The sequence below is a fragment of the Camarhynchus parvulus genome, chromosome 1 (assembly GCF_901933205.1).
Source record: "Camarhynchus parvulus chromosome 1, STF_HiC, whole genome shotgun sequence".
NCBI classification, from domain to species: Eukaryota; Metazoa; Chordata; class Aves; order Passeriformes; family Thraupidae; genus Camarhynchus; species Camarhynchus parvulus.
The window spans coordinates 37,764,618-37,780,000 of record NC_044571.1 but is presented as its reverse complement, the minus strand read 5'-3'; the positions used below and the strand labels follow the sequence as shown (position 1 = coordinate 37,780,000).

At 38.8% G+C, this 15,383-nt stretch overlaps 1 protein-coding gene across 1 annotated transcript; it reads right to left on the bottom strand.

The window, feature by feature from the left end:
* Positions 1–210: 210 nt before the first annotated feature.
* Positions 211–8,440, bottom strand: SLC10A2 (solute carrier family 10 member 2). The gene is made up of 6 exons (XM_030955937.1): positions 8,019–8,440; positions 4,851–4,969; positions 3,635–3,723; positions 1,369–1,544; positions 605–762; positions 211–335 (listed from the first exon to the last, which is right to left on the bottom strand). The coding sequence occupies exons 1-6, from the start codon at positions 8,438–8,440 to the stop codon at positions 211–213; spliced, it is 1,089 nt and encodes a 362-aa protein (XP_030811797.1).
* Positions 8,441–15,383: the final 6,943 nt, after the last annotated feature.

Below are 15,383 nucleotides of genomic sequence, written 5' to 3'. Positions count from 1 at the left end.
GAAAACCAAATTCTACGATTGTGGCAAAAACCATGTTAAAAATCAAAATAGTTTTTTCTTAAGTAAATAATTTTAAAGTCTCGCTGTACAATGTCAGCAGAACTTCTTCTTTTGTTTAATATTTCCATGAAAAAACAGCATGTGAAAAAAAAAGTTTTAAAAACCCATATATTCTTTATTTTCACAGCTGGTGGAAGCAGACGTAATTGTCTATTTCATCTCATCTGATACAAATCCTCCATTTATTTTATCTCCTGATTTTGAATCCTCTTTTTGCACTGTTTTCTCAACATCTGTCTTTGTTTTGACATGGCGTCTTCTGTAAAGACGGTAGCCTGAGGATCAATATATGGACAATATTAAATAAAAGGATTATAAAAATTACCTGAAAAATGCTGTAGTAACATATATCTATGCAACATTTCTTTCCTTATATTGCTAAAACATTTCCAAACCTCCAGAAAGTCTTTTTAAAGCTATGATTTGATTTTGAAATCCATTTGATTATTTTTATCCCTTCTTGTTTTCTCAATATACATGAAAAGTTAAACTGGTAATAACAATGATAATTATAGTGTTATAATATAAAATTACTATACTTTACCTCCTAAAATTAGTATTGCAAACAACAGCTGGAAAATGCTGTAGATGAGTGGGAAAGTAAACATCAGTTCAAGTTGTTCAGAAGTGAATGAGAGCTGTACTATAGTGGAACATAGCTGAGTGTTTTGCATGCCTGTTTCCAGAGACACTGTACGACACCTAAAAGGAATAATACAAAGACAGTTGGGAAATAGCATCCAGTGGATCCAGTGCTTTTTACTAATCTGGATAAGCAAAAATTGTAAAGGATAACTAAGAAAATTGTTCCCTTCAGCTGACATAGTGAGCAAAACACTCCACCTATGGCCGGTATCACCAATTATTGGTGGTTCAGCAGCTGTAGAAGACTGTGAACAACCTTCAAGGCACATATGTGGCACTCACTGTCTCCCTCTCTTGCAATGGTGCTCTAAATTGTAGACTGCTGCATCTACATGAGAGGTTTTACTGCAGTTCCAAACCACTTAGAAGCCAGGTCTGTTTCACTTGCTTGAAGTGCAAGACATTGGCACACAGAGGGAAAACATATGAAGGGTTGGAGGAAATGTTATCGTCAGAATTTGTAAATAAATGTTCACAAGAAAAGTTTTGTCTGCACTTAGTATCGCAAAAAGCAGACAGTGAATGAGTGACTCTGTAACATCAAAAAGCAGACTTAGTGAGTGAGTGACTCTGTAACATAACTAATGTTTAGGGAGCACTCTCAGCATTGATTAATTGCTGAATAAAATCTTTTTACACAGTTGAATAAAGGCTATGCATTACCTGTTCCAAGACAGACCAGCTAGACGAGCCAGAAAGAATCCTAGAGTATATCCAGCTGCTGGAAATATGGTGCCAATGATCCATAATTTTGGTGTGATAACCCAGGAGCCTTTGTAGAGTATTCCCCCAACCACAGCAGTGACCACGATGAGCACTGCTCCCACAATGGAACCTACCTGGGAAGCAAAAGAAGAGGGACTGAGTCAGATTCACAGAATCACACAGTACTGCGCATATGACACCTCAAGGAAATTTAATGGCAAAAAGCATGGTGTCAAACATGAGTCACTGAAACGTCACATTAAACACAAAACCTAGTGTTTACAGCAATTCAAAGCAGGCAGAGAGATGAGATAGTTGCCATTTTAACAAACAGGAGATGTACGATGTACTTCAAGGTGTGACTACAGCTCTAGATCAAGACACAGCTGTAATATGTTTCTATAGCAGATATCTGTAAAACTAGTCTTTTGAAGCCTTGACTACAATTGTACTTAGGGCTGGAGATTAAAAATAATTTCACAGGTGTGATATGAGTGAGGAATGGTGCACACATTAGAAAAATTTCCCCAGAGTTGTTGAGAAGCTGACAGCCTAGTAGGTAGAATATTGCATTTTCCTCCCCTCCTTGGTGAATCACTCTGAGGCTTAGTACAGTGCGTGCTAATTAGACACTAGATTGCTAGTGAGCTAGTGCTAGGAAATTATTTGCCAAATGCAGGAGTAAATCTTTAATGAGGTTAAAAATTCATGCTTGAAAACTGGTTATGAGCTTGTATAGCCTTTTTACATAGACCTAAGCACTGTAGTTGATGTTATTTCTTGTGACTGAATGTACTGAGACCTTTACCACTACTTGCCTAAAAAAGTTATAAGCTCACTCCCTTTTCAATACCCAAGTGGAAGGTCTGTCATTGTAGCCTATGTTGCCAGGGATCTCAGAGACACACTTCATAGTCTAAGCTTACAGGACTCTATTCCTCAGCTAAAACATGTATTGCCATTGAAATGGTTTTATCAGTCTTTGGCTGACGCATTTTTAAGAGCACTGAGTGAACAAGTGCTTTTGTTTGGCTGAGCTATTAACCACATGCACTTGGGAAGAAGAAACATGGTCTGGCCATGACAAGCTCCTCTTTCACCTGGCACAGTCTTTGTTCTCTTGTCTGAATTTCTCACTATGTAGGCCTTAATCTGACAGCTATGGCTCAATCTTCACTTGATGCTTCATTGTCCTACACAAAGAAAACTCTCAAGGCTGTGGGCTGCTCACGCACTCAGTAAGAAGGAATGAAATGGGGTTTTGCTGAGAGATCAAGTAGAGTGTCTTTACATGCGAGTGTACAAGTCCATGCTTTCCCCTCAACTGATTAAATGGAAATAGTAAGATGTGAATGCATTTAAAATGCAATGTGATAAGCTAGCAGTTTAATGAAAATGGGTTGACTAAAAAAGACCTTGAGCTCTATGTTGTCTGAGCCAATAGCAAAGAAGTGATAACAAATATAGGTAGAAAAACAGGTGACCAGACTAGTTTTCTTTAAGAAAATTTAGATAATATATTTGTTAACTAAGAATGATTAGCAAAGGCCAAGAATTCTCAGCACATATGAAAATCTCTTTAAACCTAAATGAAATGTACAGAATGATTAATTTGCTGTCACCCTAGATGTGGCTGAATTATTATTTTGATGAGAACATTTTTTTGCCAAAATCCCCATATTTTTGATGGAACTGAAACCATCTTTCAAAGGTGGCATCTTGTATTTTGTGAATAGTCTTTTAAGGTTTATATTAGAGTTGGAATATTTTATGTTTATTATTTTTTAATAAAACTTGGCTTCACACTCAAAAATTGGCTCACAAAAAATCAGGAAACTCTCTTAAAAGGACAAAGGCATTTTGATCCAGAATTATTTTTTTATTGTTTTGCAGAGAAAAAACTGCTTTCTGTTCACCTGAATGATTTTCTATCCAATTTCAGTTTACATTATATACTGAACTCAATTACTAACATAATTGCAGCCAAAGACAAAAGTAGGTTCTTTAGATAATGATGGTTGCTAATAATGCATGCAACTCATGCATGTTTGTGCAGGGGAAAAGCAATACATTTCCACAGCACCTCATTTGTTTTCTGCTGAAAACTTTCCAGGTCTTATGAAGTCAAGTACTAATACTATGAATAGCAATGTACTGCTTCAGTGGTCCCACTGATTCCATAATTTGTCCATAATTGCTTATACTTCAGCCTTATATATCCTACCTTAAGTATGATTTTCGCTTTACTAGGCCACTTGTGGTTGACAAATATTCCCACCGAAACAGGAACTACAAGAGCTACCAGAGAAAGCCCTGTAAAAAAAGAAAAGAGAAGTCAAGACCCTGCATGGTGCAAGAGCTCACCACAGAACAGGCACCATGACGAGTGACTGTGGGCCTGGAGAAGCCTTTCAGGGGAGGTTTCTGGTGTGCACATCCTGGAGCACTCATGCACACTCTACCCACACCTGCCTATTTGCTTTTCTATAGACTCTATTATCTTTGGCAGCCTGTTGAAGTAATTGCCATTCTGCTGAGCTACATGCTCATTCACCTGCATCAGAAAGGCAGACAGAAATCTGAGTGTGCTAATCATCACTATCCTGTGATGTGAGTAGCTATATTAAATGTTCATTTTGTCTGCAGGTGTTTCGCTACTGTACCATATCAGCAACCAGTTTAGAGCTTCTTTTGTTTTGGCCTTCCCCTCCAGTATTTATTTTGAAAGCACAAGCAACGTATTGGATTTTTGTTTTTCCCCAAGGACAATGGGAAGTGAAGTTGAAGAATGTGAAAGTGATTCTGCTGGCTTTTAAGATTAGCACAACATGGAACTGCACTTGATAAGCACTAGGGCCACAGCTCTGCAAAGCACTGGAGCATGTATTTCTAAATACTTTAACTATTTTCTCTTTGTAGCTGAATGAGATTTTTGACAGGAAGTCAAATGAAGCCACTCCTGGCAGTGTAGATTGCAGCTTTTCAAAGAGACTCAGCAGCTTTAATCACTTGCTTAATTATCCACGTGTGCTTAAGTATTTTGCCAGATTATGGCCTCAGCATTTAGCACTTTGCAGGATTGTGTCTTAAAGCTGTTATAAACACTTTCATCCAGAAGAAGCAGCTATTCCTATATGAATTATTCTATATTCTTATCCCACTACCATGTAGGTCTCAAAGCCATTTGGAAAGAAAAACAAGCACAATCTTGTCATAATTATCTGTACAATATTTATAACAGCTTCAAGTCTTTCTTTGGCAGAGCTGTGGATGATGTGAAGTGATTTTTGGTGCCTAATGCCCATGGAGGTTATTAAAAAGTAGAAAGAGAATTTAAAAAAAAAAATCTGAGGTGATTTCTTCCTGACTGCAGGATGATGGTATAGGTTGTCCTGAATGGAGGATAGACAGAAGAGAAAGTGCTATTTCACTGGACTCACCAATGCTGTTATAGGGGAGTACAATTGCATCAGCATCAGTCCACATTTTGGTGTAAATAAAGAGACAAAGTGGCATCATTCCCATTGCAATCAGCGTGGAGCAAGTTGTCATGCTGATGCTGCAAAGAAATTGGTTACAGTGACAGTTCATCTCATCTAGCCCATAGTCTTTCTCATTTTCTTATTACCATTTCACACCTTGTGAAAGGTTGTGCAAGAAATGTTGCTGGCTACAGACAATTTATCACTTAGAGAAAAGCTAAATGAAAGGAATGGCTTCTGCTGAAAAGAAAAGAACATGAAAAATCAAGGTGTTCTGCAGCCACAGAACCATAACTTTTTTGCTACAAAGGAGGCAGTCAGACAGGTGGCCAGCAGAAAGGTCTGTTGGCAAATATGTCTCCATGCTGCTTTTCTGGCTGGTTTCAGAGAGGAGAGTAAGCAGGGAACAGGGGCAGAGATGGACATCAAATGGAGCTTTTCCTTATACCAGCAGTTCTAGAGTGTTAAAATTTCACTCTGAAGTCAATAGCACAGAAATCCATTTCATTGCCTACAATATGTGATAAAATAAAATTCCCTTTTCTGGTTTGTTTTGCTCTAGGCCAAAAAGTAGGTGCTAAGAATTGCTCAGTGAGGCTTAGCATAAGGATTGTTCCTGCATTTTGCAAAGATATTTCTGTTTTTTATTGTACAAAAAGATGCATTCTGCTACAAGAGTGAAGAAATAGGAAAAGGCAAGATATCTAAAATAAAGAGGAGATTCCTTATTTTAAGGAGTTGGAATTGGAATACAGTGGATAAAATTATGCATGCAAATCTCATTTTTTCTGGTATAAAAATAGTGAGAGAAGGTTCTAGTTAAGAGATTTTGGAAGCTTTCTTCTGAGCCTCCCTTCAGATTTCCCTTTATTGTTGCTTGTCCTCAGAAAAGGGACTACTGATCCTGGCCACAAGCTGAGCAGATCCAGAGAAATCTAGAAAAATTAATGCAGAAACCACAGGAATATCTGCATTCATTTTGATTCTAGTCACTCTCTGCTTTAGAGTCATTGGTTAGGAATTTGCAGGAGCCTCTGGCAAAAGAGTTCCTATAGAAGTCTCCTATTGAGAAAAAGAGTTACAGGCTACAATTAAGGTTTGATGAAGTCCCAAATGGAAAAAAAAACCCCTCATGTTTCCTACCTCTGTACTTCCTGTATCTTTACACTGTCCCTGAATGTACCTCCTTCTCCAAAGTCTGGCTATCCTCTAACCCCAGTCCATTTCCGCAGAAGCTGTTGTTCTTGTGAAATATCAAAAGATATCTCTATGGGGAAGCATTAGAGGATATCAGCTGGATTTGATTTACTAAGAAAGATATGAAACATCGTACTCCACCTGACTATGATTATAATGCTAATTATAAAAGTAATTCCTTCTCTAACCTGTGGTCCATTTGCACAGAGGTTTTGAAGCAGAAGTATAGACAATGACCATGGGTTGTAATGTATAATCATAAAATATTACAGTTAAAACCAAAACATTATCTGATACGATGGGCAGGTTTCTATAATACTGTGGTGGCTCCAGAAACCATTCATACAACTTCTAATGTTATTCTTCTATTGAGAAGAGAACATGCCTCCCTTGACAATCTGATGTACCTCCTGTATCCTGTGGTCCCTGCATCTTTGTTGCAAAGGTACTGACCAAAAGCCTTTGACCTAAGGTAGAGGTCTTTACCTGAAGAATAACCTTTTAAAGGCATTTTCAATTAACTTCAGCCTTTGTCATCATAATGGGATAGAAATCCTGTTCATGTTTATAGCATCATAAATCTGGATTTTTAACACTGATTTCATTGGAGCAACTCTGAACATGCAGAGCTGACCAAGGGTAGTTTAGCTCAGTTTATTCTTTCAGGAAGAGATTAGAACAAAATTTCAGCCTTGTACTCAATATCCTCTCATCTGTGATTTCTTAGACCTGTATTAGTTGAAATTATGAGTCTTACAGCTCTTAATATCATAGATTTTTTGTCTACAATGAGGAAGTCAAGGATTAGTAGGGCTAACCTCATTTGTAATCTGAAAGCTATTTTCTACATTAATACCTGTTTGTGACAGAAAAGTTCAATATTTTCAAAGGTTGAAAAAAAATATTTTACTAAAGCTACAAATATTAACATTATTAGACTTTTTACTCTAGCTCCGCATCTTTCTTACTTCTACTATTTTTTTCCATTTCTAGTTGACTGGCATGTGATATATTGGATGAATGCTCCAATTTATTTTACTCTGTAGGAACGAGAGAAATGATCCTCTTTATTTTAGACCAAAGTAATCAGGACATAAAAATAAAAAGACAACTTGTTTTTAGAGGCTCTTAGAGTCTCTAAAACCCCCATGGAATTTGCATTAAGAGTAGGGTTCACTTCTCCTGTGTGTTTGATGTTCTAGGCCATGTCAGGTACCTTAGACATCTGTTTCTGAGTTGATAGCACTTTGTCATTGAGACCATTACGCTGCCAATATGCAGGGCTGCCTTCAGTCGTGCTTTCTAGTCTGTAAAATATTCCCTCAGTTTGAAGACTTTGCATAAGGTTCCAGGAGTAGAAAGAATTATCACAAGTATTCATTAGAACTAGTATTCATTGAGAAAATAAATACCTGTCTTTTTATTGTATCGAACACAAAATGAGGGAAAATATTTTTCCACAGGAACTCTTTTCCAAGAAACATTACTTCAAGAAAAGTTGCATAGCTGCTATTTTGTATAGAGGATTCTGGTCCCAAAATCCTATGGTTTTTTTATATTTTTATTACTCAAGATCTTGGGAGAAAGAAAAGTAATTTTAACTTGGGCAAAGTTTTCATAATATATATTATTTTAATTGTCTTCATAGATGATATTTGCTCCAGGATCTGAAGTTTATCAATAAAGATATTTTCTAATGTACACAATTCTCTTGTGATATCTTCTCATGAATTCCCAATGAACCAAGGATATTTGCTATTCTGCTTATATTTACTGCAATTACAGTAACTAACCATCTTTATAAGGAGAAACCACCATGCATGTGCCAGGAAGCTAAGAAAAACATCAGACAGATCAAACAGTCCTTTTCAATGTAAAATTTACAATGAGAAGAGACACATGAGGTACTTAGAGAAGAGCTGCTCTTACCTTAGGTCCATGTCTCCATCCACCCAGTAGGCGATGATATTCGAGGCTGAGCCCCCTGGACAGCATCCCATGATCATCACCACGACAGCTTGAATAGGAAGGACGTCAAAGGCCAAAGAGAGCAAGAAGGCTGTGAGAGGCATAATTCCAAACTGGCAAAGGAAACCCACAAATATACCCCAGGGTCTTTTTACGTGGCCCAAGAAATTCTTAATTTCCACATTGCAGCCCATGGAGAACATCACCAAAGCCAGCATGATTGTTAGAACAGTACTTAAAACCACGCTCAAAGTTTGATTAAAATTATCTTCTGGCAATACACAAGAGGTGCCATCACAAATAGTAGCATTTGCTGGACAAGCTGTGGAGTTTTCTGCCAAAGAACCAGCATTAAATTGCTGGGAAAGAAAGTTTGTCTGCATTTTGAAATACAGAACTGCTGCCTGTATCTGCAGTAAACTTTCAAGCCTACAGTTGTTTGTCACTGACTTCTTTTAAATGATCCAGGAAGCAATAAAGTGCAATAACTGCCAGAAAACTCTTACTACTCTTGAAGGGTTTGGCTCAGTGCTGATTCATATAGTTATAAAAGTTGCACTTCTTTGGTACACTGACCATTAATCATTTATTCATATGGTAATGAGGGATCCCACATCAAGAGAATAGCTGTGTTAATATTTAAAGGTGTAAAGGAGGCTTGTAGCGCTGCTAAACCCATAAAATGAGAATCACAGGAGGAAGAGAAAGTTTAGACTTCATTCTTTGAGTTTCTTGCATGCCTTTGGGAGACCTCCTTATGCATGCAATGTTGCTGGCAGTACAGGGGTCTGTGTGGTGAGCAACCGAGACACAAGAAACCCTGAGCAGAAGTCCTGAGGTATGACTTGAATCTGCAACTCTTGCTAACGGGTGCAACATTCAGCACAACACACAGGCTCCTTTGAATGACATGGAATCTTTTTTTCTGGCAGCACGGAGATTCAGGGTCCTCCTGACACCTCCTGCCAGGTGCAGCGGGTGCAGTCACACTCTGATCCAGCTTGGAATGTAAGTGGTGGACAGTGAGAGGAGGAGAGTGGGGTGGCAAGGGTGGAGGAGGAAGGAGATATATTCTCTGAGTCAAGTGTGGGGAGCAGAGAACAGGGCAGTGAGGCTGGCACACGACTCTGGAGCCATGGCACCCAGCAAGCTGACCACATCCCCTTCCCTGCCACGACACGCTCAGCACCCACACCAGGGATGACAGTGCAGGTCACCTTTTCTTACCAGGTGCAGCACAAAGGTTAGGACATAGGTTTATTGTGCTCTGTCATCCCCATGGCTCAAAAGCAGTCTCAAATTTTGAAAAGCTTTTAAAGATTTACTTCTCAGGCTTCCATGAAAATCTGGAAATTTGGTTTTCAGACAAAGAATCTTAATAATTCTTCTTTACCTGTGCCCAAGCTTTGTGGCAGAAGTATCTTCAAGTGTAGATCTTAGACTAAAATGAAGTCTGACATGTAAAGTGCACTTGATGCCCCCCCAATAACCTTTATTTTTCAACACAGAAATATATTTTACTAGAGTAACATGCTAAGCCATAATTATCTTCAGCAAGCAAGACTCTCACTGGAAGTCGCAGCACTTTGTGCCTAACATCAACGTGTGAAATGATAGTAATGATAGGGGTTGCTTTTTTTTAAACTTTAAACCTTGAGTTTTGTAGGGGGAGATGACTGCCTTAGAAAGGATTTCCCAGCATGCTAAGATGGCACCTGTTTCTTTACAGAGGGGTCAGCTAAATGGTTGTATCTCCTAAGTCACTGCTGGGTGCCTGGTGGGATAATGTCAGAGTACCTTTATCCTCCCAGGCAGCTGGCAACTCCTAGCCTGTGATTAGTGCCACATCTCTGTGACTAGGATATGTCTAACAGAACAACAAGTAAGGTAATAAGGAGCAGATGAAAAGAAAAGAAAGCCACAAGATCTCAGTTTGGCAGAAAAACTTATTCTCCCTTTTATGCTTGCTTTCAAATGGAATGTTTTAGGAGATTTTACTTTTCAATCCAAATCTTTTAAAGGGCTAGTAAGGTTTTTACAGCCATATTAATAATGCTGTATTAATATTTTCTATAAAACCTCTATCAGAGTCTTGATTTGCACTTGAACTTGCTTCTTGTTGAAACTAAATTTTTTTTACAAGCGTCTTGAAATCTCCAGCAAACCTTTGGGGTGGGGGCAGCTTTCCTAGTCCTGTAAATGTCTGGTATGCTGTGGAAACCCAGAGTGAGTAGTTTGGGAGAGGAGGTGAGGCTTAGAGTGGCTGTTTCTCAGCAGAGCCTCATGCAGGGTCTTGCTTTTACCTCCTCTATCTCCCTGCAGACCCTTTGACTGGGCGCTGCAGGGATCCTTGGTGTTGTATCCTCAGAGACAGCACAGATGAAATGCCCCTGGTTTGGGTCTCCAGCCTCTGCTAAGGGACAAGACTGTGCAGCTGTCATTTTGGAGTTTGATTTCTGGGAATAGTGTGTAGGGGGAGATTTTCATCCTCAGGTTTTGTGTTTAGCTAAGGACAAACAGCACTTCAGCCAGTGTGGCCTTGTGGAGCAGCAAGTTGTGTAAAATTAACCTGTATTTAACTGCTAGCTTTGCCTTTGTTTTTTCCCCTCTATTTTAAAAGGGATGATTGCAAGTCATTATTTCATCAGCTAGCTGTATAAAACCTTAGATCACAAAAATGGTGTCTGGAAACAGAAGAGAGCCCTTCTGAATTTAATTTATTATTAGGTTGACATTGCCACAATATAGCACAGATGGGATTTTTTGTATCAAGCAGTCCTCCTGTGTTAGGTAACTAAAACCTGATCCAAGACATTGAAATATTTACAGGCCCAGTTAAAAAACTTGGCATGTTGCAGGAGGTAGGGTATTATTGAGGAGGCAGGCGGATCTCTCAGGAGTGCTGGATTTCAAGCATTCCTCTAAGTCTGTTTTGCTTTTTAAAATGTGCTTCTGGGATTTAATCCATTTGCATGGATTAAATGCAGGCCAGTGGGAGACATCCTCAAGGAAAGCAGCAATTCAGAGATGGTTTTCAGAGATACTTAGCTGTATGCCTTCTGTTTCACTGCCTGTTTTCCACTTAAGTTATGCTGCTTAACTGGTAAGATGGACTATGTACTGCTCTGTGAACCTAGCTGGCATCTTTTGCCTGGACATGTTGCACGTGTTAGGGTGATTTTAAGGATTTGCCATTGACATTCACAGAAGGAAGGAGCAGTGCAGTGAACTTGGTGGCATTTTGGTGATGATTAACATACCCAGACACTGTCAGCATACATCAAAAATGAGAAAAATCAATGCTCATCTAGAGAAATACCAAACTAAATGTATATTTGCATCACAAACAGCAATACTATGATTTGTCTTGAATTTTTGCAGCGATGAGGCTACCAGCTTATTCAAGTGAGTTTAGTGTCACTTCAGCAAACAAATCCAGGTAGGTAGAACTTGTAAGGATCTGTTCCTGTGCTGACAATTAGGTAATTGATTTATCCATTAACTCAGGCAGTTATAAAACAACAATAGCAGTAAGTGCATACAGGAGCCTGCACTGGGAGAGGCTATTTAACTGTTTGTCTTTAAAGGCTGTCTGGTGCTTATTTCTGTGATGTTTCTCTTAATGAGACTTATGAATCTTCCCTGTCTGCTTAATTCAGACTCTGAGATGCTTCTTAGTATATTTATGTCTTGGTTAGAAGAATATTTGCTTTCAGATAATTGATTACCTAAAGTCAATTCTAAAGTCAATTACCTGCTTTTTACCACTGTCATAGGGTGACTTTATGATGCTTATGCTGGATATTATATCTATATATATACTATATATCTATATATATATATATCTATATATCTATATATCTAATTTCTTGAAAATTTGCCCTAAACCAGGACAACCACCATCTTTAAAAGAGAGACAGCAGCTGTACCTAGTATTGCTGACCTTGTTTATAACTTTAAACTTTAGTATATATGTTTCCAGCTATAGATGGAAGATTTTTTTCATTTGTTAAAAGTTTACTATACTGAAAGCTTAGAGAAGACATTAAGAATAGAAAATCTCCATGCAATAACAGGAGAGAAAGTGATGACATTAAAATACATCTAGCTCGGGATAGCTTCCTATCAAAGTCTTCAGCAAAGCTAACTTACAGAATCTTTACATTTACATTTTTACATTTCATGACTGGAGCAGACATCTAGACTGCCTGTAACACTCTTAAGCTTTCAAAAGAGTTTCAAAAGAAACATTGGGGGCACAGGTATTGAAGTATTGAACTCAGCTGGGAAAAAAGCCTGATGTACATACATACTTGGATTACAGGCAAATTTAGCTGGCTGGTGTGGTGATTGTGAGAGAAGCACCTTGCAATCATGGCTGGATTCGTGCACAGAATAAGTGGTTGGCTGGAGGGATAGGGTTCTGCTACGATTTGTCAGAACTCTAATTATTGTACAAGGAGAAATCCATAGTGATTTTGCATTTTCTGACACAATTCAGACTTCCCAATCCAAATCACGTGTGCCCCTCTGTCCTGGGTTGACTATATGATGCTTTAATCCCCAAATTGTCTCATTTGTTTATGCTGAATAATGATAAGTTTTACACCTTTAAAACTTGTTGCAGAGAGTGGAGGGGGGAGAGACGAAGCGCACAGTTTTTTTTTTTTTTGTTTTCCAGACACTGTACTCACTCCCCCGCATTCCTCTCCTGGACTGTTGTTGTCTGTGGATGAACAGACAGTGGGACAGAGAGCTCTCCTTTACTTTTAGTTAGTTTTTAGCTGGCTGAGGCAAAGAAGTTCCCTGGACTGTGGTTTTCTCCCTTTTCTTCGGACCTCTTGGAACCTGCTCTGGACTGAACACCCAGGGGAGCACTGGCAGCTCCACCTGTGCCCACTGGGCTGGGCCTGGCCTGTGACAATTCCAGCACCAAAGGGACTGATCAGAGACTGAGTGAGCCAGGCTGCAACCCGGGGACGGGGGGTTTCTCAGTTTGTTGTCTCTTTTAGAGTGGCAAGGGGTTTTATTGTTTAATATTGTTTAGGTTCTATTGTTTAATAAACAGTTTTTTCCCATTTTTCTCCAAGGAGGTATTTTCTCCCGGACCAGTTGGGGGGAGGGGCCGATTGAATTTACTTTCCTACCAGAGCTCCTTTGGGGACTCTCTCCCAAATTTGCTGTAAACCAGGAAACCCTCTTAAGTAGCCAAATGTGAAAGTTTTCAGTAGAACATAACAGAAGTTTAGTTACCACACAAATGCATGGAAGAGAATGCAAAGGCCTTAGACTTTGCTCTTTCCTGATAGATGTATGAGGGGAAACCTACATTTCACATGTTTAGTAAGGACTGGCTGCTGTGAGACAAACAGCAACAGACTGCCAAAAGCATAAGGTAGCCTTCTGACTGCCAAACTGTAAGAGTGACTTCTGACATTGATAAAAAAAGCTGAAAGTTAGATAACTTCATAACAAATCAAAGGAATTAGTCATGCTACCAGGTATAAAAGTGTAAGTTCTTGAATGATTCTATTGGATTGGAATCTCTTAATAAAAGCACGTTTTCATGTTCCTCAGCAAGGACTGGCTTTGGTCTTTGAGGGTTAACACACCACAGAAATATTTCAGTATCTGTCCTTTTAAAGTTGTAATTTTAATTTTTGGTATTGCTTAATTGGGATAAATGGCCAAAATAGAGATGCATAAATTCTAGATCAAAGGTCTGATTGATTTTAATTCTACAAGGTTCAAGAAAAATAAAATTATTATAAGAATTTTATTTTATTGGAACCAAAATTAGCTCTGTTAATTTTCATCAGAAGGGAAAACCACTTATACTGTCTCTTCTGTGCTATTGTGTTGGTTTACTACATTTAACTCCTGACAAGTAGTAGGAAACCAGTGTTTTTGCCTGCAATTCCAATGGCATTTCCCACCATTTTCAAACTCTAGAACTTGTCCGCACCTTTTAAAATTTTCATTTAGATAATTGATAATTTAATTTGATATTTTTTCTTTGACTGAAATAATAATTATAAAATCACCTAATACTTCTCTCTGTTGTTTTGAGAGATAAAGGTAGAGCAGAGAAAGCAGAGAACTACAGTAGAATGCAATTGATAATAAGTGAACAATGCTCATTAATTAATTCAGCTGTTAGTGGATGGGACATGGCTTATCAAGGAATAAAGCATGACAGGAGCAGATTAGTAGATCAAAGCATTTGGTGCTGGGGACTTGAAAATTTCCCTGCATGTAATCTGGGTATTTTACTTCAGCATGGTTTAGTGTCCCTGATTTAGGTGTCCCTAACATATGCACTTTGAAATGGTCTGAAAGATCAGTCATGGGTATAAACTTATACATCCCTGGTAGTGGATCACATCTGCAAATGTGCAGTGGCCTTTTGGGCTTAGTTATAAACCATTAAACAAAACCAGTTAGCACACCCCAAAACCTCTCTGCTGAACAACCTGGCACATGGTAAATGGGAACAGTTTGAGGGATTTATTTCAACATTGCTCTAGTGCTCCAGATCAAAACTACAAAGGGAATGCAGCCTTAGGTTACCCATGTCGTCCGCACTGGGCTGGTTGGTGGGCCATGAGCTGTGGGAGTTGTGTTTCCTGAAGGGACATGGCTGGGGGGATACCCTAGGGGAATTAAAAATACCATTAGATATCTACATTTGAACAGCTGAGCCCCAGCCTGGATAGCTGTGCTGAACAAAGCGAATTGTGCCTGATGTTCCTGATGTTCTTTGCTGAGAATAAGTTAAGGCTCATGTGAACAGCTCTGAATCAGACAGCTACACTGGGGATGTTGAGAGCCAGGTTTTGTAGAGCAAGTCCTTTAATGAGCACAAACCAAAGAATTTGAGAAGAAGAAGTGTTACTGAGTTCCTGCTTTTAGTTTGCCTAGGAATTTGAAAAGGAACAGAAAGTGAAGTGGCTGGAATTGTTTCATGTAAGTGCTGAGCAGCACTTCTGGGAATGAGGAAAAACATGTAACGGGGAGAAAAGGCAAAAGTAAAGTTGTGTGGGTTTGAGTTTTGGTTTAAATTTAAAAAGTTTGGTTTTGGTTTTATTTCTTTGTTTTGCTCTTTTTCTTTCCATTATTTAACAGATGTTTTGCTTTGAATTCAGGCTTTCTAAATGAACACAAACAGATTCATTAAGTGACAAGGTTAGGTCCCCTTCTCAAAACCAGGCTGATCTCTGTGTACACGACACAGGCAGTTCCTTAGCATTTCTTTTTCTTATTTACAGCAGAGATTTGAACTAAGAACTTCCACAGACCATATTGGGAGCTGCTGGACTCAGACTG